Raw genomic sequence first — 19,207 nt, forward strand, 5'->3', positions numbered from 1 at the left:
CCGGTAGTAGTTCCTTTTTCAGTTGGAAGCTCTTCAGACTACTGTGTCAGGAAAATCCTATCACGTCGTTGTAACTGTGCTTTGTATTGGGCAATGCCCGTTTAATTTTCAATAATAATAATAATCATTTCATTTCAGAATTCCGTAGATCCTCCTTTGAAAAATACGTTGGTTTTCTTCATAAGTGTTAATTATTACATGTATGAATGAAGCTAATTCCCTTGCTCATGGAAACCGTCCTTTCCCAAATCCTTTCTGGAAATCTTATATTTCGACCATCCCCTCACATCCTCAAAAAAATGATTGTCACAACAAAAATGCATAAATTAGGAAAAAAAGTTCACGCGCAAAAGTTGTGAAATCGACTTTTACTAATTCCACTTCGGTACAAGAGCTTTTCCTAAAAATAATGTTTCCCCGAAAGTCGTTTTCGCCAAAGCATTTCGCCCTGACGTAAATTCACGAAAAGGACTTAAAAAAGTTTACGTGCAAAGATTCTGAAATCGACTTTGCTAATTCCTATTGTACTCGTTCGAAATGCAGGGTAGGAGAACTAGAAAATAATAGCTTGAATTCCAGCGATTAAGTGTGATGAAAAGCTCTTATAGCGAAGTGGAATTTAGCTACCCGCAGTAAATCGGCGGTTTGGATCGTAAGATTAATGGGTCAAATTAAACAGTAAATGATTTCTTTAATCAGAATCAGAATCTTTTGTTTTATCAATTTCGAATTAAAGATAAATGTCCCAATTAGCGACCCAGTCTCAATTATTGACACTTTATCCTTTATATTTAAGTATGATTTTTTTTTCGGTTCGTGAATATTCAAAGTACCTTGCTGATGATTCGCTAATGTATATCATAACATATAATTAAGTAATTAATAAATGTTTTCACGTGTGTCAGCTACAAAGCCGTGAAAAAGTAGTTTCTTGTTACCGAACTTAAGAACGGCCAAATTTCAGGTATTAAGTATTTCTTGCACGAGTATATTAATGTAAAAAATCTATATTCAAATAAGTTAAAAAATAATGGTAAATTTACTATTTAAAAAAATTGGTACTCGTAAAATGTATGAATTCCTATTATTGACACGAGATTCCATGTCATGTTTCCATCTTACGTGTTTGTCAATAAGTACAGATGGCTAGTAGAGACTAAAGAATATAACCGGCGTAAAAACTATTCGTAACAACAATTGGAAAATGCTTTGGAAGCTATTAAATCTGGTCATAGCATTAAAACTGTTGCAAATTATTTTGTTTTGTATTAATTATTTTATAAATATCCCTTTCCAATGCAGTCATTAATTGGGACATTAGATTGCATATCCCAAAAATAGGTACACGAGCACCATATAATATATTTATTATTAATAATTGTATTCGAACAATTTCATCATGAAAAAGGGTAATTTTTCATACTGGAAAAGAACCAATCATATGATAGGCTATTGATGAGAAACTGCAATAAAGTTTACAATCCGTAGATCCGTAGATAAAGTAAAAAATCCGTAGATCCACGGAAAAATCCGTAGGGTTGGTAACACTGGGTTCACGCGTGATTCAAAAGTTCTCGCCCGATATGGTCTGTTAACAAAGAAACCCGATAATTCCCGGGGATTCGTTACGTGGCAATTGCCCGTGTTTTTGTGACGCGCTAATTGCATGCACCGACCACGATAATAACGGCGGCGCCGATAATGACCATCAGAATAATATCCTTCTCAATTATAAACGTAACAGCACACACGCCATCAGGCTTATAGGAAATCAATTACAACGAATGTCCCTTGAATCTAACAGCTCGTTAGTTAGCACGTGGAAATCCTAAAAGGCTGAACCTACGGTTGCATAATATTCCCGGCTCGCCCGTTCCAGTTAATCGCGAAACCATGAAAAAACGGGGGAAAGGGGACAAGAAAGTCTCGGCTGGAGGCGAGCCTCGCTAATTTCGCTCGCTCGCGGCGCGATAACCCGCGCGCCGGCTCATTCGTGCGACCGCAAATGGCATTAATTTCGCCCAGCGACCGCAAACGCTTTTACCGCGATCCACGGTGCTCCCCGCTTTAAAATCGCTGTTCCTTACGCAACGATACCGTGGCGTGAGTTATAGTTATAGCCGAGCGATCGCCAGATCGTATCGGAAGCGGGTCTCTTACGTGGCGATCACGCGAAAGTCGATAGGCACGCAACGAATCGACGGGGTAATTAACGAGATCGCATGCTGGGCCACGTCGATCGAACACACGGCGCGCGTAGGTATGCGTACGAGTGTGTAGCCGCGGCCACGTGTTGTGGAACGGGTCGGCTCCGCGATCCGTTACGCGGACGTCGCTGGCGGTGGCGGTGGTAGCGGCGGCGACGGGGGCGCGCGGATTAGCAGTTATTAATTAAGCTTAATTGTTTCTGCTGGGTCGACGCAGGCAGGGTTTACAAGGTGTACGCGTGTCTACCATCGCCGGCAACGTGCCGAGGAACACGTGCGTCCGCGGACAGGCGTTCCACCGCTCCACGTGGACCGCTATTATGGTGTACGCGGCGTTGTTCCGCCCCGCTGTTCCGCGCCCCGGACTATTCCCAATGTGTATCGACGCCCACGCAGCCTCCGCTACCTCATCTCTGTGTGCCGGTGTGCACGGGTGTGCGTAAACACTGGCGGTCCCGCGCACGTGTGAACGGTTTATCTGATGCTCGTGTCGGCCGACATCCAGCGGGACGTGTTCATTTTCACGTCGCGATCCTCGTCGACCGGTAGTCCAGTGAAATTAGACGGAAATCTGCCCAATCTACGGAATAAATCCTAGCAAGCTAAATGTTGGTATGGGCCTTTATTTGTTCGTTTTAAACAATATTTTAAAAGTCCTCATCGATCCGACCGCCGCTAAAAATTTTACAGAGGGTTGAAAAAAAAACTGTTTGTTTTGCGAATATCTCGTTATCCAGCAGTTGTGAGACAAAAATAGTTATTTTACAATTTGTAGCTTAGGAAATTCACTACAAAAAAGGTGCAAGAGGGTACAATTGACCCCTGAAAATCCGTTTTTGGTTCGATTTTGTGTTGTAACTCGCGAACCGTAAGAACTGTAAGAACTATAACTTACCAAATTATAGTTCTAATTAAAAGAAGTAACTTTTTCCTCAGCACTATTTTTCTATCTCCTACAGTTCGCGAGTAATAATACAAAGTAACAAAAAAATCAGAGGTCAATTGTACCCTCTTGGAGTGAATTTGGGCAGCAAACGAAATTGCGTTATACTCACGAGGACTTCCCCTACATATTTACGGAGTGTCATAATTTTTTGAACTTCAGGGTTCGGGATCTTATCTTGTCAAATGCATGGGGGTTGAAACTTGGTAACCCGACATACATGAAAATGGTTACTCCTACGAAAAAAACTCATAGGACCTTTTTTGTAGACAATTTCCTAAGCTACAAATTGTATAATAACTGCTTTTGTCGCAAAACTGCTGGATAACGAGATATTCGCGAAAAACATTTTTTCTTCAACCCTCTGTAAAATTTTTAGCGGCGGTCGGATCGATTGGGACTTTTGACATATTGTTTAAAACGACCAAATAAAGGCCCATACCAACATTTAGCTTGCTGGGATTTATTCCAAAGGCAGAATTCTAATTTCACTGGACTACGGTGGCCACCGACAAAAACGACCGTTTCATTGGGTTGTTCGTAGTTCTTACTCGACACTGGAGAATGGCGGGAAAGAACGAGGCTGATCAGCTTGAGAGTGTTGCAATAAGATGGTCAGCTTTATAGGAGAAGAGTATTAAAAGCAGTATCTTGTCTGCTCTCCTGATTTCCCCATCATGGTCCATTACACCAATTTCTGAGATCGCGCGTGCAAGCCTTTATCGTTTATCAGAGGCGAGAGATTTAACGCCGTTAACGGCACTCCACGTGCGTGGAGCGCGTCGCGTGCATATCATGGATCATAGCGGGGGCCGTGGAGCTGAGTTACCGCCGGTAGATCGACTCAAGAGATAGGAATTTTTAGGGTGAGGCCTGCGATACGCGGAGCTAACACGCGGCTACGCCTCCGCGGGGAAGGAAAGACGTTCATTACCATTATTAAGCCGCGTATTCACCTGCGCATTCGCCCCGAATGTGCATTCGGCGCGCACCGATTTTTTGCTCGTGCGGCGCGCGGTCGGTGCTCAGCGTGCATTCGGCGCGCGGTAGGTGCTCGGCGTGCATTCGGCGTGCATTCGGCGCGCATTCGGCGTGCATTCGGCGCGCGCCCGGCGCGCATTCGGCGTGCGTTCGGCGCGCGACCGGCGCGCGTCCCGCGCGCATTCGGCGCACGTTCGGCCCACGTTCGGGAATCGTGCAGTGTTCTTTCACAACAGTCTCTATAAGCATCGATCCGAAGAACGAGGAGAAAAGTCATGGACGAAAATATTGCAGTTGCTAGTGCTAGTTTCATTGTATTGTATACATTGCTAAAAAAAGAAAAGGATAAAAAGAAGAAACGTTGGTGGACGAAGAAACTTTATACCAGCAGATGCAACGAAAAATTTCTACGTGATTTAAATGCTGAAGTGGGAAGCAACCAATTTCGAAACTTTACGAGGATGTCATCGGAAGATTTTTTTATTATATTAAATTATATTCGAGATAAGATTGCAAGACAAGATACTGCCTACAGAAAAGCCATTACGCCGGAAGAAAGATTGGCCATTACATTAAGATTTCTTGCAACCGGAGATTCGTATAGTAGTATGCAATATCTATTTAGAATCTCAAAACAGGTTATTTCAAAAATCGTACCAGAGGTGTGTGAAGCAATAATTGAGAGTTTGATTCATTATGTGAAGGTAAGTCATTTATTTATCAATATACATATTAAAGTATTTATTTAAAAAAATATTATTTTGTACATATGCGAAAGAATATAATTAGGTATGTGTTTTAATATAAATTTTAATTATCGGTGTCAGAGAAGTGGGAGAAATATGAGTTTAGTGTACAATCAGAACTATTGGAAAATGGAGATGGATGTGATGATTCGGAAGGTGGAATAGACTGTGGATAGGTGTCGTAGGTGTTGGAATTGTCACTGATTGAATGTGATGAATTATGTGAATCGTGTCTATTAGAAACAGGAGTAAGTTCGGTGTAGATGGTAGTAGTAGGCGGTGTAGGTGGGGAAACAGGATTTGTAGACTGTGGAATGAATGTGGACGAAGAAGCAGGTGGAATGAATGTGGACGAAGAAGCAGGTGGAATGAATGTGGATGAAGAAGCTTGTGGATAGAATGTGGATGAAGAAGCTTGTGGAATGAATGTGGACGAAGAAGCAGGTGGAATGAATGTGGATGAAGAAGTTTGTGAATAGAATGTGGATGAAGAAGCTTGTGGAATGAATGTGGACGAAGGAGCATGTGAAGTATTATTGAGCTGTTGCGAAGGATTGGGTGAAGGCGGAATTAAGGAGGACATTTCTATTTCATAGAGTATATTGCTGATTTTATGTTGGGCTACCACTCGCTGCTGGTTGTTAAATTTTTGTAATTTGGCCGCAACATATCTCCCGAATGCTGGGCACTCGTCACTCTCCGAATTACGGGCATCAATGGCAGTTTTTAAATATTTAAAAGCTTCATCGATTCGGGGGTCTTCTTTCCGCTTGCACGACTTTTTCGGTGATTTAATTTGTTTTGCCCGTTGTGATGTTTCTTCGGGCGCGACGTCGTCCACAGGGTTAATAAGGATGTCAGCATCGACTGCTTCATCCACATCGGCAGTCTAAATACAATGAAACAAAAAAATTAAATTAATATTGAAATTTTCAGATGCCATCGACTGCAGAAGAATGGAAGAAAATATCAGATGAATTTGAGGAAATGTGGAATTTTCCGCATTGCGTTGGCGCTATTGACGGAAAACACGTACTAATACAAGCGCCAATAAAAAGTGGAAGTGACTTTTACAATTATAAGTCTCAATTTAGCATCGTATTATTAGCGTTAGTGGATGCTAACTACAATTTCTTATTCGTTGACGTGGGCTGCCAAGGCAGAATATCGGATGGAGGAGTATTTAAAAATTGTCATTTATACAAACAGATCGAGGAGCAAAAGCTCAATCTTCCAGCGTCATCTGCTATAGATGGACTAACTGCCGAGATGCCTTTCTTTTTTTTAGGAGATTCTGCATTTGCTTTAGGTCCTAATATGATGAAGCCATACCCTGGGATTAGTCCAAAAGGATCTATTAAACGGATATTCAATTATCGACTTAGCAGAGCCCGTAGAGTAGTCGAAAATGCCTTTGGGGTTCTATCGAGCGTATTTCGGGTATTGCGAAAACCGTTGCTGTTGCAACCCGAAAAGGCTCAAGTTGTTGTCATGGCTACGATTTGCCTTCATAACTTTCTACGAAACAGTAGAACTTCAAGGAATTATTACACTCCCTCAACTTGTTTTGATGTGGAAGAAAATGGAGAAATCCGGCCTGGAGACTGGAGACAAGAAAACGAACAAGTTTCCCTTTTGCCTTTCAGGTCGGTTGCACGTAGAAGTAAAGTAACCGCCGAGAAAATGCGCGACGATTTGGCAAAATATTTTTCTACGTCAGGAGCTGTTCATTGGCAAGATAAATATGCTTAATGTAATACAAAATGCAATGCTTAATGTGCCAACTTAATATGTAAGAAAGTAATAGCATGTTGCAATAAAAAATTTAACATCCTAATTTGAGTAATTCATTTTTAAGTAAAATTCTCTTCCAGTACATTCTTATGGGCACACTTCGATATTTGGTTGCATGTGATATATCAGAAAGTAATTAGAGAAACAACTTACGCTTATAGTGTTTCTGGGTTCCGTATTGTCGTCCAAAAACTGCATCGCCTTGAACGCGAACCATTTTGAATGGTAAATTTCGTCGCTTCCTGAAATAATATACATTGGAATAGTATCTTGTTCTTTTCTCTTTCGTGTAGGGGAAGAGTAGGGGAATTACGAACACTTAAGGGAAAAGTTAAATTGAAACAAAAGGCCTGACAGATGGAAAGTCTTTAATCTTTAACCTCTTTCACGGTTATCTCAATATCTTTCAACGAATATGTACGTATACTCTTCCTAACATAATTCCGGGATACTGGACACGTGAAAAACTTAGTAAATGTTAAGATAAAAGGATAAATGCCATCGTCTGTAATAGTCCCATATACGCTGTTCGTAATTACCCAAAATGAACAGAAGCTAAGAAGTTTCAAATAAAACAAATACGAGCACGTATATGTACAAAGTAATCCCTTGATTTTATTTAGAATTAAGTAACGGAACTACGAAAAAATTATGCTTTGTTGGGTAGTATAGGTTCAATGCACTATAGACTCAAAATACTCGAGCGTAAAATTGTAAGAAAAGCTACCAAAACATTTCACGACCATTATCTTTGCAGTTGCGCGCAGCCTTGCGTCGTAACACTTTCCGTAATACCAAACATAGCTAATTACATCACGTAACAATATCGCGAGAGGACAGGACAAGCGATTTCAGCGAATATCGCGGTGTTTAGGTTTATCCCGCGTTCGAAATTCCCCCACTCTCCCTTAGAAGTGTTTAATATTATTTACCTCGTCCAGTTGTGGTGCTCTTCTTAATTTTCCCCTTTTCCCGTCTGTACGAGCTTTTTAGGCTCTCCACTTTCCTCTTGCACTCTTCCGCCTCCGTTCCGATCTCCTGGGCAATTGTACACCACGCGTCGTCCTTTTTTATAGTATCGAAATAACGCGGGTGTCTGGGATTCCATAAGGATTCGTGTTTTTCGAATACCTCAAGGAGCTTGAGACAAATTTGTGGCGTCCACTCCATCATGGTGTCGTTCGGACCCGAATGCACGCTTTGGTGGACCGCCAGCAAGCGGATCGCGGCGCGAATGGCCCGGCGAACGCTCGGTTCGCATCGCCTCGATATCGGTCCATACATTGTATCCGCGCTCGTCATTTGCCGATCGGTTTGCCTCGAAACGACGAATGCGGATACAATGTATGGACCGATATCGAGGCGACTGCTGGTATATATTCGTTGTACCTGTTGGTATATATTTTCCTCGTCCACCAACGTTTCTTTTTATCCTTTTTTTTTAAGCATGTATACAATACAATGAAACTAGCACTAGCTATTGGAATATTTTCATCCAAGATTTTTCTTCTCGTTCTTCGGATCGATACTTATGGGGACTATTGTGAATGAACACTACACGATCCCCGAATGCGCGCCGAATGCGCGCCGAATGCGCGTCGAACGCGCGCCGAACGCGCGCCGAATGCACGTTGACCACTGAACGCGCGCCGAACGCGCGCCGAATGCGCGTCGCACGCGCGCCGAATGCGCGCCGAATGCGCGTCGAACGCGCGCCGAACGCGCGCCGAATGCACGCTGAGCGCCGACCGCGCGCCGCACGAGCAAAAAATCGGTGCGCGCCGAATGCACATTCGGGGCGAATGCGCAGGTGAATACGCGGCTTTATAGGAACGTTTGGCGAGCCGTAAAGCCGCGGTCGCGCGCGACCTTTCCCATTCGAAAGCTTCGTAACATCCGGTACAGCGGTATAAATCGTTCGGGGCAGCGAGATGGTTATCTCGGTAGCTGTAACCGACTATTTAGGCGACCCCGGCTGAATATTATTGCCGTTACGCCGAGGGGGGAAAAAGAACCGCGAAAACAAAGGTGCACGGGAAAGGCGACGCTTACGGTCGCGTAATGGCCGCGTACGTGCACGCGCGGGCACACATAGGTACCGCGGGCAACCTGTTCACGTAACGTTGACGCTACGCGTTTCATTGAAATTCCTCGCTTCTCAGCTTTCGCGATAATGATATTCGCAGCGCGGTCGCGAATTATGCAACGATATTCGAGAGAAGATTGCGGTATCGATAAACGCGGTGCGGTGAGGTAACGCGCTTTTGCCCGCCGCTGAAAAAGATACGTACCTACCTCCTCGGGAAGACGCGCGCGGTTATTTTGTGGGGGGAGTTTATGCACTTTTAATGGGGCTGCGAGTGGTAAATTGCAGTGGGACGCTGGCTTTGGTTTAACGAGAGATACGAATTCAAGGGAGACTGGCTGTATACCAGCATTTCCCTGCTTCAATTACACTCGTTATCATTAAGGGAACAGGGGGGTAATACGGAACGCGTGACTTTGGAGGGTGATAACGTAAAATCGGAAAGAAGAAGAGACGCGAGGCTACTGTAGGAGTAGTCAGTGGACATTAGTCTATAAGAAAATCAAAGAATTTGTTAAGAAAAATATTTGACAACAAAGAAAAATAAGATTTACCTGGGGTATTGAAATATTCGCCACGCTCAAGTGGTGGGGTGAAACGGAACACCCATTTGAAGACCGTGTAAACGTACAAAATCATTATTTTTATGATTTAAAAAGTATTCGTTTTTGTAAACAAAATATAAATACATGTTTTAGGTGTAACTATTATAGATAAAGTATTACAAAAATATATATTATACACATAAGAAAAAATATTCTACCAGACAACGTGAGAATGACTGAAAATAATCAAATATAAATATAACATCGTAAAAAAAGGGTAGATTAATACAGTTGGTTTATTATTGTTGGTGGATGTTTACACTTAAGTTCGACGTGCGGTAGAATCACTGCTAAGAATACACGTGGATTTTTACACGAATATCAACACGTGCATGTAGAACACATCTGCATTAAATTATTGTTATTTATTAGAATTTAAGCTAACAGTTTGGTCGAATGAAAGATGTATCTCACACATCATGATTTTCTATACAAAATCAACTTTGCTGGAAACAAGGACAGTAATTAAAATTTTATCTACAATCTGATAATTAAAAGAAAAAATAAACACGTACTAAGAGACATTTCCATTCTTCTCCATAGGTGTTCTGTTTTACCCCACGCAAAAGTGTTCCTTTTTGCCTTACATGAGGTAATTTAGTTAACATTTAATATTTACACTTCAGCCTGAAGTAAAGAACTGGGTAAAACGTCAAAAATATAGCATAAGGACTATAGAATCGAACGATCTTCTTAGCGTTATAAATTTTCAAAAACCAACTGAAGAAAAGTGTTCGAAACTGCAACACAATATCGAAACTTCGATACCGGAAATTTTTACAACACTGTTAATCGAAAAGTAACGTGTGTAAGGGCCTATGGTTTGTCACGAAATTCCGTGAGGACTATTTAGTCCCCTGTGACACGATACCAACTCATTCGCAGCTCTTATCTAAGAAAATCATTGATGTTTCGTTTTACCCAACTCCCCAGTACTATTTAGCCACTGTAAAAAAGTAATCTGGAGCAAACTTCGATATATGAAGGATCGACACCTTTTTCATTTTCTAATAAATCTTTGCGAACGTCTCATTTTTACTGCGAAAACGGGTCGAGGATAAATGCGGAATGAGACAGAGGACCAAAGTTGCTAGTCCTATGGATAATACGCGAGCCAGCACTGGCTGCCCACGGAATCGTAACTGTGCTTCGGTTCGAAGCGATTCCCTGCTTCGCGATAACGATAGCCCGTTGGAGATGCATCGCCATTGGAATATCGAGGGGCGTCCTGGCTTTTCCATAGCGCGCGATTGTAGGTATAGGTATACGTAGTCTGGGAAGGAACGAGGCAGCCTCCTCGAGCGTCTCGGCGATAAAGGAGGCTGTATGAATCCGTACCCTCGAAGAGCGATACAAAGGAATGGCCGAGACTGAGAGAGTTGTCCCGATGGTTATCGGCGTGTCGTCGTGGCTGGACCTCGCTGGACGCTGGGGCCCTGGTGGAAGCCACGAGTGGATATATCACTCGGGTATAAATGGACTTGCGTGGACACGAGAAAATCGCGCGAGTGTTTCTTCTTTCCTGTACCTACTCGACGCAGCTGTACACATTGGCGGAGAGTACTCGCTGCGAGGTATATGTGTCTCGGGTGATGGGACCAACTTCAATATGCGCTCATGAATATCAGTTGTCAGTTTCAACGTAACTACCTCGTCAATAGTCAGGTAAACAGTTAATCCCCATAAAATACTTCAAAAAAGTAAAAAAATTGCGCCAAGTACATGAAAATGTCGAGGACGGAAAAGAGTAAATCACAAAGAAAAAATAGAAGAAAATATACAATATAAAGAACGGCATTAACCACACTTCGGAGACTGAATTTGTCGACGCTCTCCGTCCCAGCCAAGACCTTTCGCCACCCTTATCCAGAATAGAGGAAACACAGCCCTTTAAGGAGTTACTCCTAGTCAGGCGGCTGAAAGACGCGAGTATTTGTGAATTTTTTTGAAGAAACGAAAGCGTATTTTTTTACGAAACCTTTTGCGCTTGAAAGAGCAACATTTAAAGAACATTTGGTAATTTTTTCATAGAAATATATTTACGTTTATAATAGTTATAATTTTTTCGCGTGACTTTTGCACGAAAAAATCAGGATTTCAACATTAAATAGCCGCGATTTTGTTTTAAATTAATATTTCGGGAAATTCTCTCCACCAACCTGAGTATACATTAATATACTAACGAAATCTTTTTTTGTTTTTTGATTTTAGGTAATCTGGTTCCGAATGGCAGTGTTCACCGCAAAAGCAAATGTTTAAAAATGCTTCTTTGCTGTCGGTTGTTACTTTATTATAAACTTAAATACTTTCTACGAAAAAATTACCAAATGTTCCTTAAATGTTGTTCTTTTCAGCGCAAAAAGTTTTGTAAAAATATACGCTTCCGCTTCTTCAACAAAAATTCACAAACATTCGCTTCTTTTCGGCCGCCTGACTAGGTATAATCCCCTAAGCCTAAAACCTGACGGTGACAATCGTCGAACTCCAACACTTCCACCAACTGTGAAACATTCCTGCAGAGCCCGAATATATTTCGCCAGGATTCGATCCAACTTCCATCATGCCTGATCCCAATCACTAGCCATATCTACAAGTCTATCACACAAGCGTATCGCGTCAGCGCAGCGCACGTACACCAGGAGCGCGCAAACAAGGGTGTACATATATTCGGCTGTGCCCCGGCGCGTGCGTCTCGTCTTCCTTTTCCCTCTACCCACACACTCCCACGTACGCCCACGTACACACGCTGCGAACCTCCTATCGAGCCCATCGGTCACGGGTATTGAAATAAACAAACAAGCGTCGGGAGCAATATCCCGCTCGGTCAATATTTGCCTGACGGTTAGTCGACTTGAGTCCCTCCCCCATTGGCGTCAGCCGCCACCTCCGCCTGAATCTTCTCTCCTGACTCCGCGCTGGCTTCCCTTTTCTTCTTGCTGCGCCACCTTCGCTGTCGTCGGCTGCATCCCCGCATCCGCGAGCGAGCTCTGTGCAGCGTCGTCGAGGTTCCTACGTGGCAGCCCGAGGGCTCGCCGCGCGGTTGCAGGGGTGGCTGGCGCGCGCGCGGGCGCTCGCACGAGGAGGGGGCGAAAAGTAAACGGCAATGTAAACGCGGCGTTTACATTTACGTGTTTGCCGAGCAACTCAAATATTTCGTGCTGTGTGCCCCGAGTGTCCGCCGCGTCTCTTGCGCGGGCGCGTCACTGTCTGTGGTGGTGTGCAAGCACGTAAACCGCACGTGTGTGCTTTGCGCCGGTGGATCCGGGGCGCCGCTCCGCGAGCGTGTGTACCCCGGTGCGGTTGTGTCCGTGCGAACCGGAGCTGCATGGGACGGGTTCAGCTACACACGCAATGTTTATCGAACCCCCCGACCCCCTCGCCCCCTTCTTTCTTTATTTTCGTTCCCCTCACGCTGCTTCTCCCACCCTCCGCGCTTTCTTCCCCGTCCTCCGAACGTCCTATGGTTCTTGCTACACTCTTCTGGTCCGAACCGTCGAGATACGCGACCCTTTCCGGTCTCGCGGGCGGTAGCACAAGCTTCCGGTATGTACAAGCTTCCTGTCTTTGCCCAGCGGAGTGCCCAGGGAGTCGTTCGGGGTCTGGTTGTATCGGTTTTTCAGGGAGAAGGCTCCGTCCGCGATATTCGATTCGACGGGCGCAAACGGGACGCGTCGGCGGAACGTCTCGATGGTAGACGATACTGTTTGCGGACAACGTGTACTCGCGCGCTTCGCTGCTGTGTCTGTTTTTCACACTTTGGCTGTTGCATCATCCAGTTACGTGGTTCGACACGGTTCACGCGCGGCTCGTGGAAACCAGATGGTAGATACGAGCGGAAATGATGGATTTCGGAGGCAGGTATGGTTGTTCGCGCTCTCGAAGAGGAAGCCTTCAAATTCACCAAGCCAGATGCCTTTGGACAAGGAGCAAAAACCCTTCGTCCATGATGCCTCTCGTTTCGAATTCTCGGCTTTTGATTACTGCTCGTTACTGGCGATTCTCTTCCTTTCCCTTGATCCGATAAAACGGAAGCGTCCTCGGCGTCTAGGAAACATGGTATTAGAGCACGCGGCGGGTCCACCACGAAAATCGAGCGGTAATCTCGATAAGACCGTCTCCGCAGCTGGCTCGATTGAAATTCACCGCGCGTCGTGCTTTGGAGTCATCGGAAACCAAAGAGTAGGGAGGAGGCTGGTAAGGGTGGGTTAGTCGAGAATCCTAATTTGCTCGTAACTATCCGAGGGCGACCGTCCTCCTTCCCTCGAGACGGGAGTGGAAAGGGGACGGTGACTGAAAATAATCCGGTAGCTGCAGTACAGCGCGCAAAAGCATCAGGGGGGTGGCGGGCAAAGAAGAGTGTGTGTGCACGGCACCGAGAGCCGTAATTCCTTCATGGAAAATTCAAGGTTTTTCATTAGCGTCCCTCGTTTCTCCCTACGGCAGGGTAGTTCGCCACTCGAGCCACGGCTTCGCACCCCTCACCTCTGCAGGCTCCAGCTAGCCGGGGAGAAGAAAGTTTCGGCCGCGCGGCGGAAAACTCGACGTGGCGCATATTTCATATATTATTTTGCACGACAGGACTCGAAGAACCGTAGGCGAGGGACGGAGCAGGAGAATGAAGCGGGCGCGGGGTGGTTTGCCAACAGAACTGAACGTCACTGCTGCAGGGTGTTTGCGCGGCCCTCTTTCACGCTACAACCACTCCTTCCTCCTTCTGTCGGGCTCCTTCATCGCAGTGGAACAAAGAACGCTGCGTCCCTACCTCGCGGGGCGCCCCCGGCGTTAATATTTTAAGCATACTTTTCTACCATCCCCCTCGCACCCTCCTCCGACCCTGGACTGCGCCCACCACCTCGTCCCTCTTTCTTCGTTACCTTCTGCTAGCCACGATCTTCATCCCGCCTTTTCTCTTCAGAACGGGGGAGTTCTTTCATTTTCTCCCCACCTGAGCCCCCGCCGTGTCGTCTTGCCGAGCGCGAGAGAGAAGTCAGAAGGGCGCAAGGAGCGAAGAGGCGCGCGAGCGAAGGCGAGCAGAAAAAGAGGGACTGAATTTTGCAAGGCAAATTAAGTGTGCGGTTTCACGACAGTGGCTTTCACACCGCTCCAAGACTCGCCGAGGGGGCCTGAAAGGGATGTTTTAAGAGGACACCCTTGCCAGAAGCCTCGTCCTACCCGCTAGGGAGGGTGCGAGCGAGTCTACTGTAGAGCTGTTCGAGTACTCGAATATTCGAGTAGCTCGAAATTCGATTCGAGCCGAGACTCGGTTTCCGATCCGATCCGAGCGCTCGAATGAAGCGAGCAGCTCGAATAAAGCGAGCGGCTCGAATTAAGCGAGCAGCTCGAAAGAACCGAGCAGTTCGAACGTGTTTCGAGCGGCTTGAAACAATCTAGTGGCTCGAACGATCCGAGCACATCCGTACATACAACCCATAAAAAAATTGAAAAAAGTAAACAAATTACGCCAAGTACATGAAATCAAATAAATCACAAAAAATAGAAGATAATAATAATTACAATATAAAAAAAAGATGTGAAATCAAAATGAGCTGCAAGTACATAAAGGTGCTTTCCAACTGCGCTTAAGATGACACAACTAACATATCGCGGACATTTTAATGAACTCATAAAAAAGAATCCTATTTAAAAATATTGTCGTAAATAAATAGCTTTACAAAATTAATGATATACAAAAATTTCGCCAATTATAACAATGGCTATTTATACAAAGAAAAATTGTATTACATAATATTAAGCAGATATATTTTTATACAAATAAATATTTTAATACGAATAAATATTTTATTCAAAATACTTGGCGCTGCGCTCCGAATTGGTGCTGCTAAACTGAATAAATATGTATAAATTGCATTAATCTTTTTTAATATTATATTTATTATTATCTTCTATTTTTTGTGATTTATTTGATAATACTCTTTTTCGTCCTAGACTTTTTTATGTACAGTGGCTCAAATTAATATTCGGACACTTTTTAAAATCGCATAACTTTTTTAGAATTGGTCCAAACAACTTGAGTTTTTTTGAGAAGCTAGAAGGACTAGTTTGCTAACTGACGCGTTTCGTCGTTTTGAAAAAAAAATGTATTCGGTTGGAATAGCGAAAAGAATAGTAAAGGTCGATTTTTAAACTTTTTTTTGTGAGCTTGTAATGAAAATTCAAAAAACCCCGTTTGTAGATTGCAGTAAGTTGTATACGTGCCTAAAATTTCATGAAAATCGGTTAACGTTGCTCCGAGCTACAAACGTTTAAAGATCGCATTTCGGGAATTTTCGCGAATCTGCTGATAAAGCTGTTCGGTTTTACCGAGCCGCTCGCTTTATTCGAGCTACTCGCTACATTCGAGCCGCTCGGTTCTTTCGAGCACTCGGCTCGGTTCGGTTATTCGAACCGAGTATATCCCGGCTCGCTTTTTCCGAGTACTCGAACAGCTCTAGTCTACTCCAGCGCCGCGATTACGTGCCGAGGAGCGTAATGCGTCTCGAGATATTTTCCTCCCCCTGGAGTATTCCCCTGGTAGAGGGATCGGCCCCCGCCTTTGTCCCACGGCCCGTTTTCGGGAAAAATTCGATTTGAATATCCAAGCACGGCGAGCAGACGTCCAAGTATGGGACTGGTAAATGAAGGGATCCGATTGGCCGCTCGGAGATCAAAGGGAGCACTCGATGCAAACAACGAAATGCTCGAAAGTCGGGGAATTTAATCATAGCGAATTACGTGCCGTTAAAAAGTGTCTTTGTAGTTTCTGAATGGTAACCTCGGTTTGTATCGTGCTCCTTGTGCTTCATTATCTATAGGGGTTCTTACGAACGAGTTCGAAATCAAAGATTCTACGGCGTAAAGTCACGAGACTGTACGAGCTTCGCTTACTAATGATCAATAATCGCGTGTAATCATGCGCAGAAGAGAAAGGAGATGCATAACACACGAGAATCTTATTCCCTCTATAAGGGTGCAAATAAGATCCCCGCTTAGAGACTGCGAGCCTGTTAAAAGATCCGCCGTAACCACCAGCCGATTTTCCTCGGCTCTCGGTACGTCCTCGAAGAGCCGCAAACTAATCTAACTTTTTAATCTGGCCGCGTGAAATCGACCGGGGTGGGGGTCGACGTCGAAGCCGCGGACCCTTTTGTCCGCGAACGGTATTAATGGCTTGGCAAGAATGCTCCGCGGATCGATATGGCCAGTCCACCATCCCCCATCAAATATTTCGTACCGCGGGAGAAACTTTTCCGAATGCGGTCTCGGTACGCGTATATACATCTATACGTCCGTGCCGCAGCCGTACCTATGAATAAATCGCGGCCGTGGTTAAGAAGTCATGGAGAGCCGGCTCGCTTTTCATTCAAACTTTTATGATTTTTCCACACGAGCGACGCTCCACTCCGCCGCCTCGCTGTCTCTCTATGTCTTCTCCTATTACTTCATCCCTTATTCCGCCACACCATCGAGCGATTCGCATGGCCGACGCGTTACTTGCACGCCCCCCCTCGGCTCCTCCGCTATGATCGGACGCACGTGACGGTCGACCCGCGATGTGCGGTGTAAAGAAACAAATGTTCCGCCTACAGAAGTATTTCTGATGAGAGAAAACTCCAGAGAACTTTATCCAGTACACTACTACTTAACTCGTTCCCTTTGACGAGAACTTCTCAAAGGAATATCGCATGACTGTTGTCAACTATTATTCACGGTCGGGTGGTATCGTGGCGACGATAATCTAGATTCTTAGTCAGACGATAGTGAGCAGGATTTTGAAGAATGGAGTTTTCAGAATCCCTAATACGTGGGCCGTCGGAAATCTCTCGGCCAGGGACACAGGAGCGTGGAAAAGCGGTATCGCGTTCCACGCTCGTTCCCGGTCGTTAACGGTTTACAGCCGCAAGCAAATTGCTAATTTTCGCGGTAACAGTAGCCGGCGAGCGGACGGGGCAAAGATAAAAAGGCGTGGCAGCGCTCTAACCACGACGGATACCGTGGTATCGCGTTTCTGCTTCGAACGCCTCGGTGGTATCTTCTGCCGGAGCAGAAAAGCCAGGTGAACCGGTGGCTCTGCCTATCACGTGACTCCACGCGCTCGTTCCCGGCTTCCTTGGCCGTTCGCAGGTGAATACGAACTCCTGAGAGCGCCCGTAATGGGCCTGGGGGGTTGTTGAACCTGCGACCCTGCCGTCGGGGGTTCGCTTTCGACCCCGTAGGCCTGTCTGCCGCGGGCATATAACGTGCACGGCTGTTTAAAAGTTTTCCGACGTGGCTCATTAAACTATCAGAAGTTCTGTCTGAAAGCACAGCTGCTCTGCTGTAATTGCCGACATGGGGCCCGAGCTCGTGACATTCCGCTCGGACGAAAATCGGCCGTCGCCAGTTGCTGCTTCAAGTGATAAACTTTCTGTACTAGTCCACCCTCTCTGCAGGTGCTATACCCGCGAATCCACATTCTTTTTTAATGCAGCTCTTAACTCATGCTTCTGTACGCTTTGCTAGTGTAAGAGGGACGTGTTCAGGATCCTTCCCATGGTAGCGTTCTAGCTTTCTAATCGCGCGAGCGCGGGGAAGTAATTTTCTATCCCTTCAGGACTAAACGTCAAGGAAATCATCCTGCGCTAAACGCAGTTGAATTCTTCATTCTATCCTGCGTCTCTAAATTAATAAATTCACCCCTGTAAGTCGTGATTACTACTTTCCCTGCACCCTGTAGCCGGCTCAGCGAAATGATACCCAGGTGGAATATATAAAGCCCCTGGCGCCGCTGAAAGCCCCGAATCAGTGGCAACCGGCCCCCGATATCTTTCACAGCCGCTAACTGTACACGTTTAGAAGGGATCGCGTGCAGCCGAGGCGTGACTTATTCTGTTGATTCGCGCCGGCAAACTGTGCAATGCAAACGCGAGTAGGTATACGTATAGATACGCCCGGGCGTAGGGAACAATGGAAACGTAAGAGCCGGGAGGAAATCATTTCACGCTATATTGCGCGTGGCACGCACTAATTCGCCGTTTATTCGCGCACTCGTTTGTCCACGCGCGCCGTCGCGGCGAGAATAATCTCGCCGCGCTCGAATCGTCGTAGAAATGGAATTTGCGGATCGCAACCCCAAGGAAAGACTTCAATAAAATTTTCGTCCGTATAATACGTATATACGCGTTACAGGCACACCTTCAGCCAAAAGAAACTAACACATGTTTCGTTCGTCAATCGCTATCTTCACTATGCAATCCACTCCAAGTTTTCACAGCTTACCGTCAAATTATAACCAAATTAGAAAATATAATATTAAAATTTACCTGAAGTCATTCCCTACTATGCAAATTATCGTTGTAAAAACAAATGAGATCCCCATAAAAAAACTTAAAAAAGTAAAAAAATTACGCGAAGTACATGAAATCAAATAAATCACAAAAAATAGAAGATAATAATAAATATAATATTAAAAAAGATTAATGCAATTTATACATATTTATTCAGTTTAGAAGCACCAATTCGGAGCGCAGCGCCAAGTATTTTGAATAAAATATTTATTCGTATTAAAATATTTATTCGTATTAAAATATTTATTCGTATTAAAATATTTATTTGTATAAAAATATATCTGCTTAATATTATTTAAAACATTTTTTTCTTTGTATAAATTGTTATAATTGGCGCAATTTTTTTATATCATTAATTTTGTAAAGCTATTAATTTACGACAATGTTTTTAAATGGGATTCTTTTTGATGAGTTCATTAAAATGTCCGCGATATGTTAGTTGTGTCATTTTAAGCGCAGTTGGAAAGCACCTTTATGTACTTGCAGCTCAGTTTGATTTCACACCTTTTTCCTTTTTTTTTC

General features: G+C 44.5%; 1 protein-coding gene across 1 annotated transcript; it reads right to left on the minus strand.

The window, feature by feature from the left end:
• Positions 1-4,828: 4,828 nt before the first annotated feature.
• On the minus strand, positions 4,829-8,350 carry LOC143366664 (uncharacterized). The gene is made up of 3 exons (XM_076807900.1): positions 7,604-8,350; positions 6,825-6,913; positions 4,829-5,766 (listed from the first exon to the last, which is right to left on the minus strand). The coding sequence occupies exons 1-3, from the start codon at positions 7,971-7,973 to the stop codon at positions 4,942-4,944; spliced, it is 1,284 nt and encodes a 427-aa protein (XP_076664015.1). The 5' UTR covers positions 7,974-8,350; the 3' UTR covers positions 4,829-4,941.
• Positions 8,351-19,207: the final 10,857 nt, after the last annotated feature.

This window comes from Andrena cerasifolii, chromosome 3, assembly GCF_050908995.1.
Source record: "Andrena cerasifolii isolate SP2316 chromosome 3, iyAndCera1_principal, whole genome shotgun sequence".
NCBI classification, from domain to species: Eukaryota; Metazoa; Arthropoda; class Insecta; order Hymenoptera; family Andrenidae; genus Andrena; species Andrena cerasifolii.

What these genes read in the sequence shown, in the direction of transcription:
- LOC143366664 (XM_076807900.1), bottom strand. Translation starts at nt 7,973, where the DNA reads ATGACGAGCGCGGATACAATGTATGGACCGATATCGAGGCGATGCGAA. An exon ending in GAGCACCACAACTGGACGAG is followed by an intron (nt 6,914 to 7,603) that starts GTAAATAATATT and finishes ATATTATTTCAG; the next exon opens with GAAGCGACGAAATTTACCAT. An exon ending in AACCCAGAAACACTATAAGC is followed by an intron (nt 5,767 to 6,824) that starts GTAAGTTGTTTC and finishes CATTGTATTTAG; the next exon opens with ACTGCCGATGTGGATGAAGC.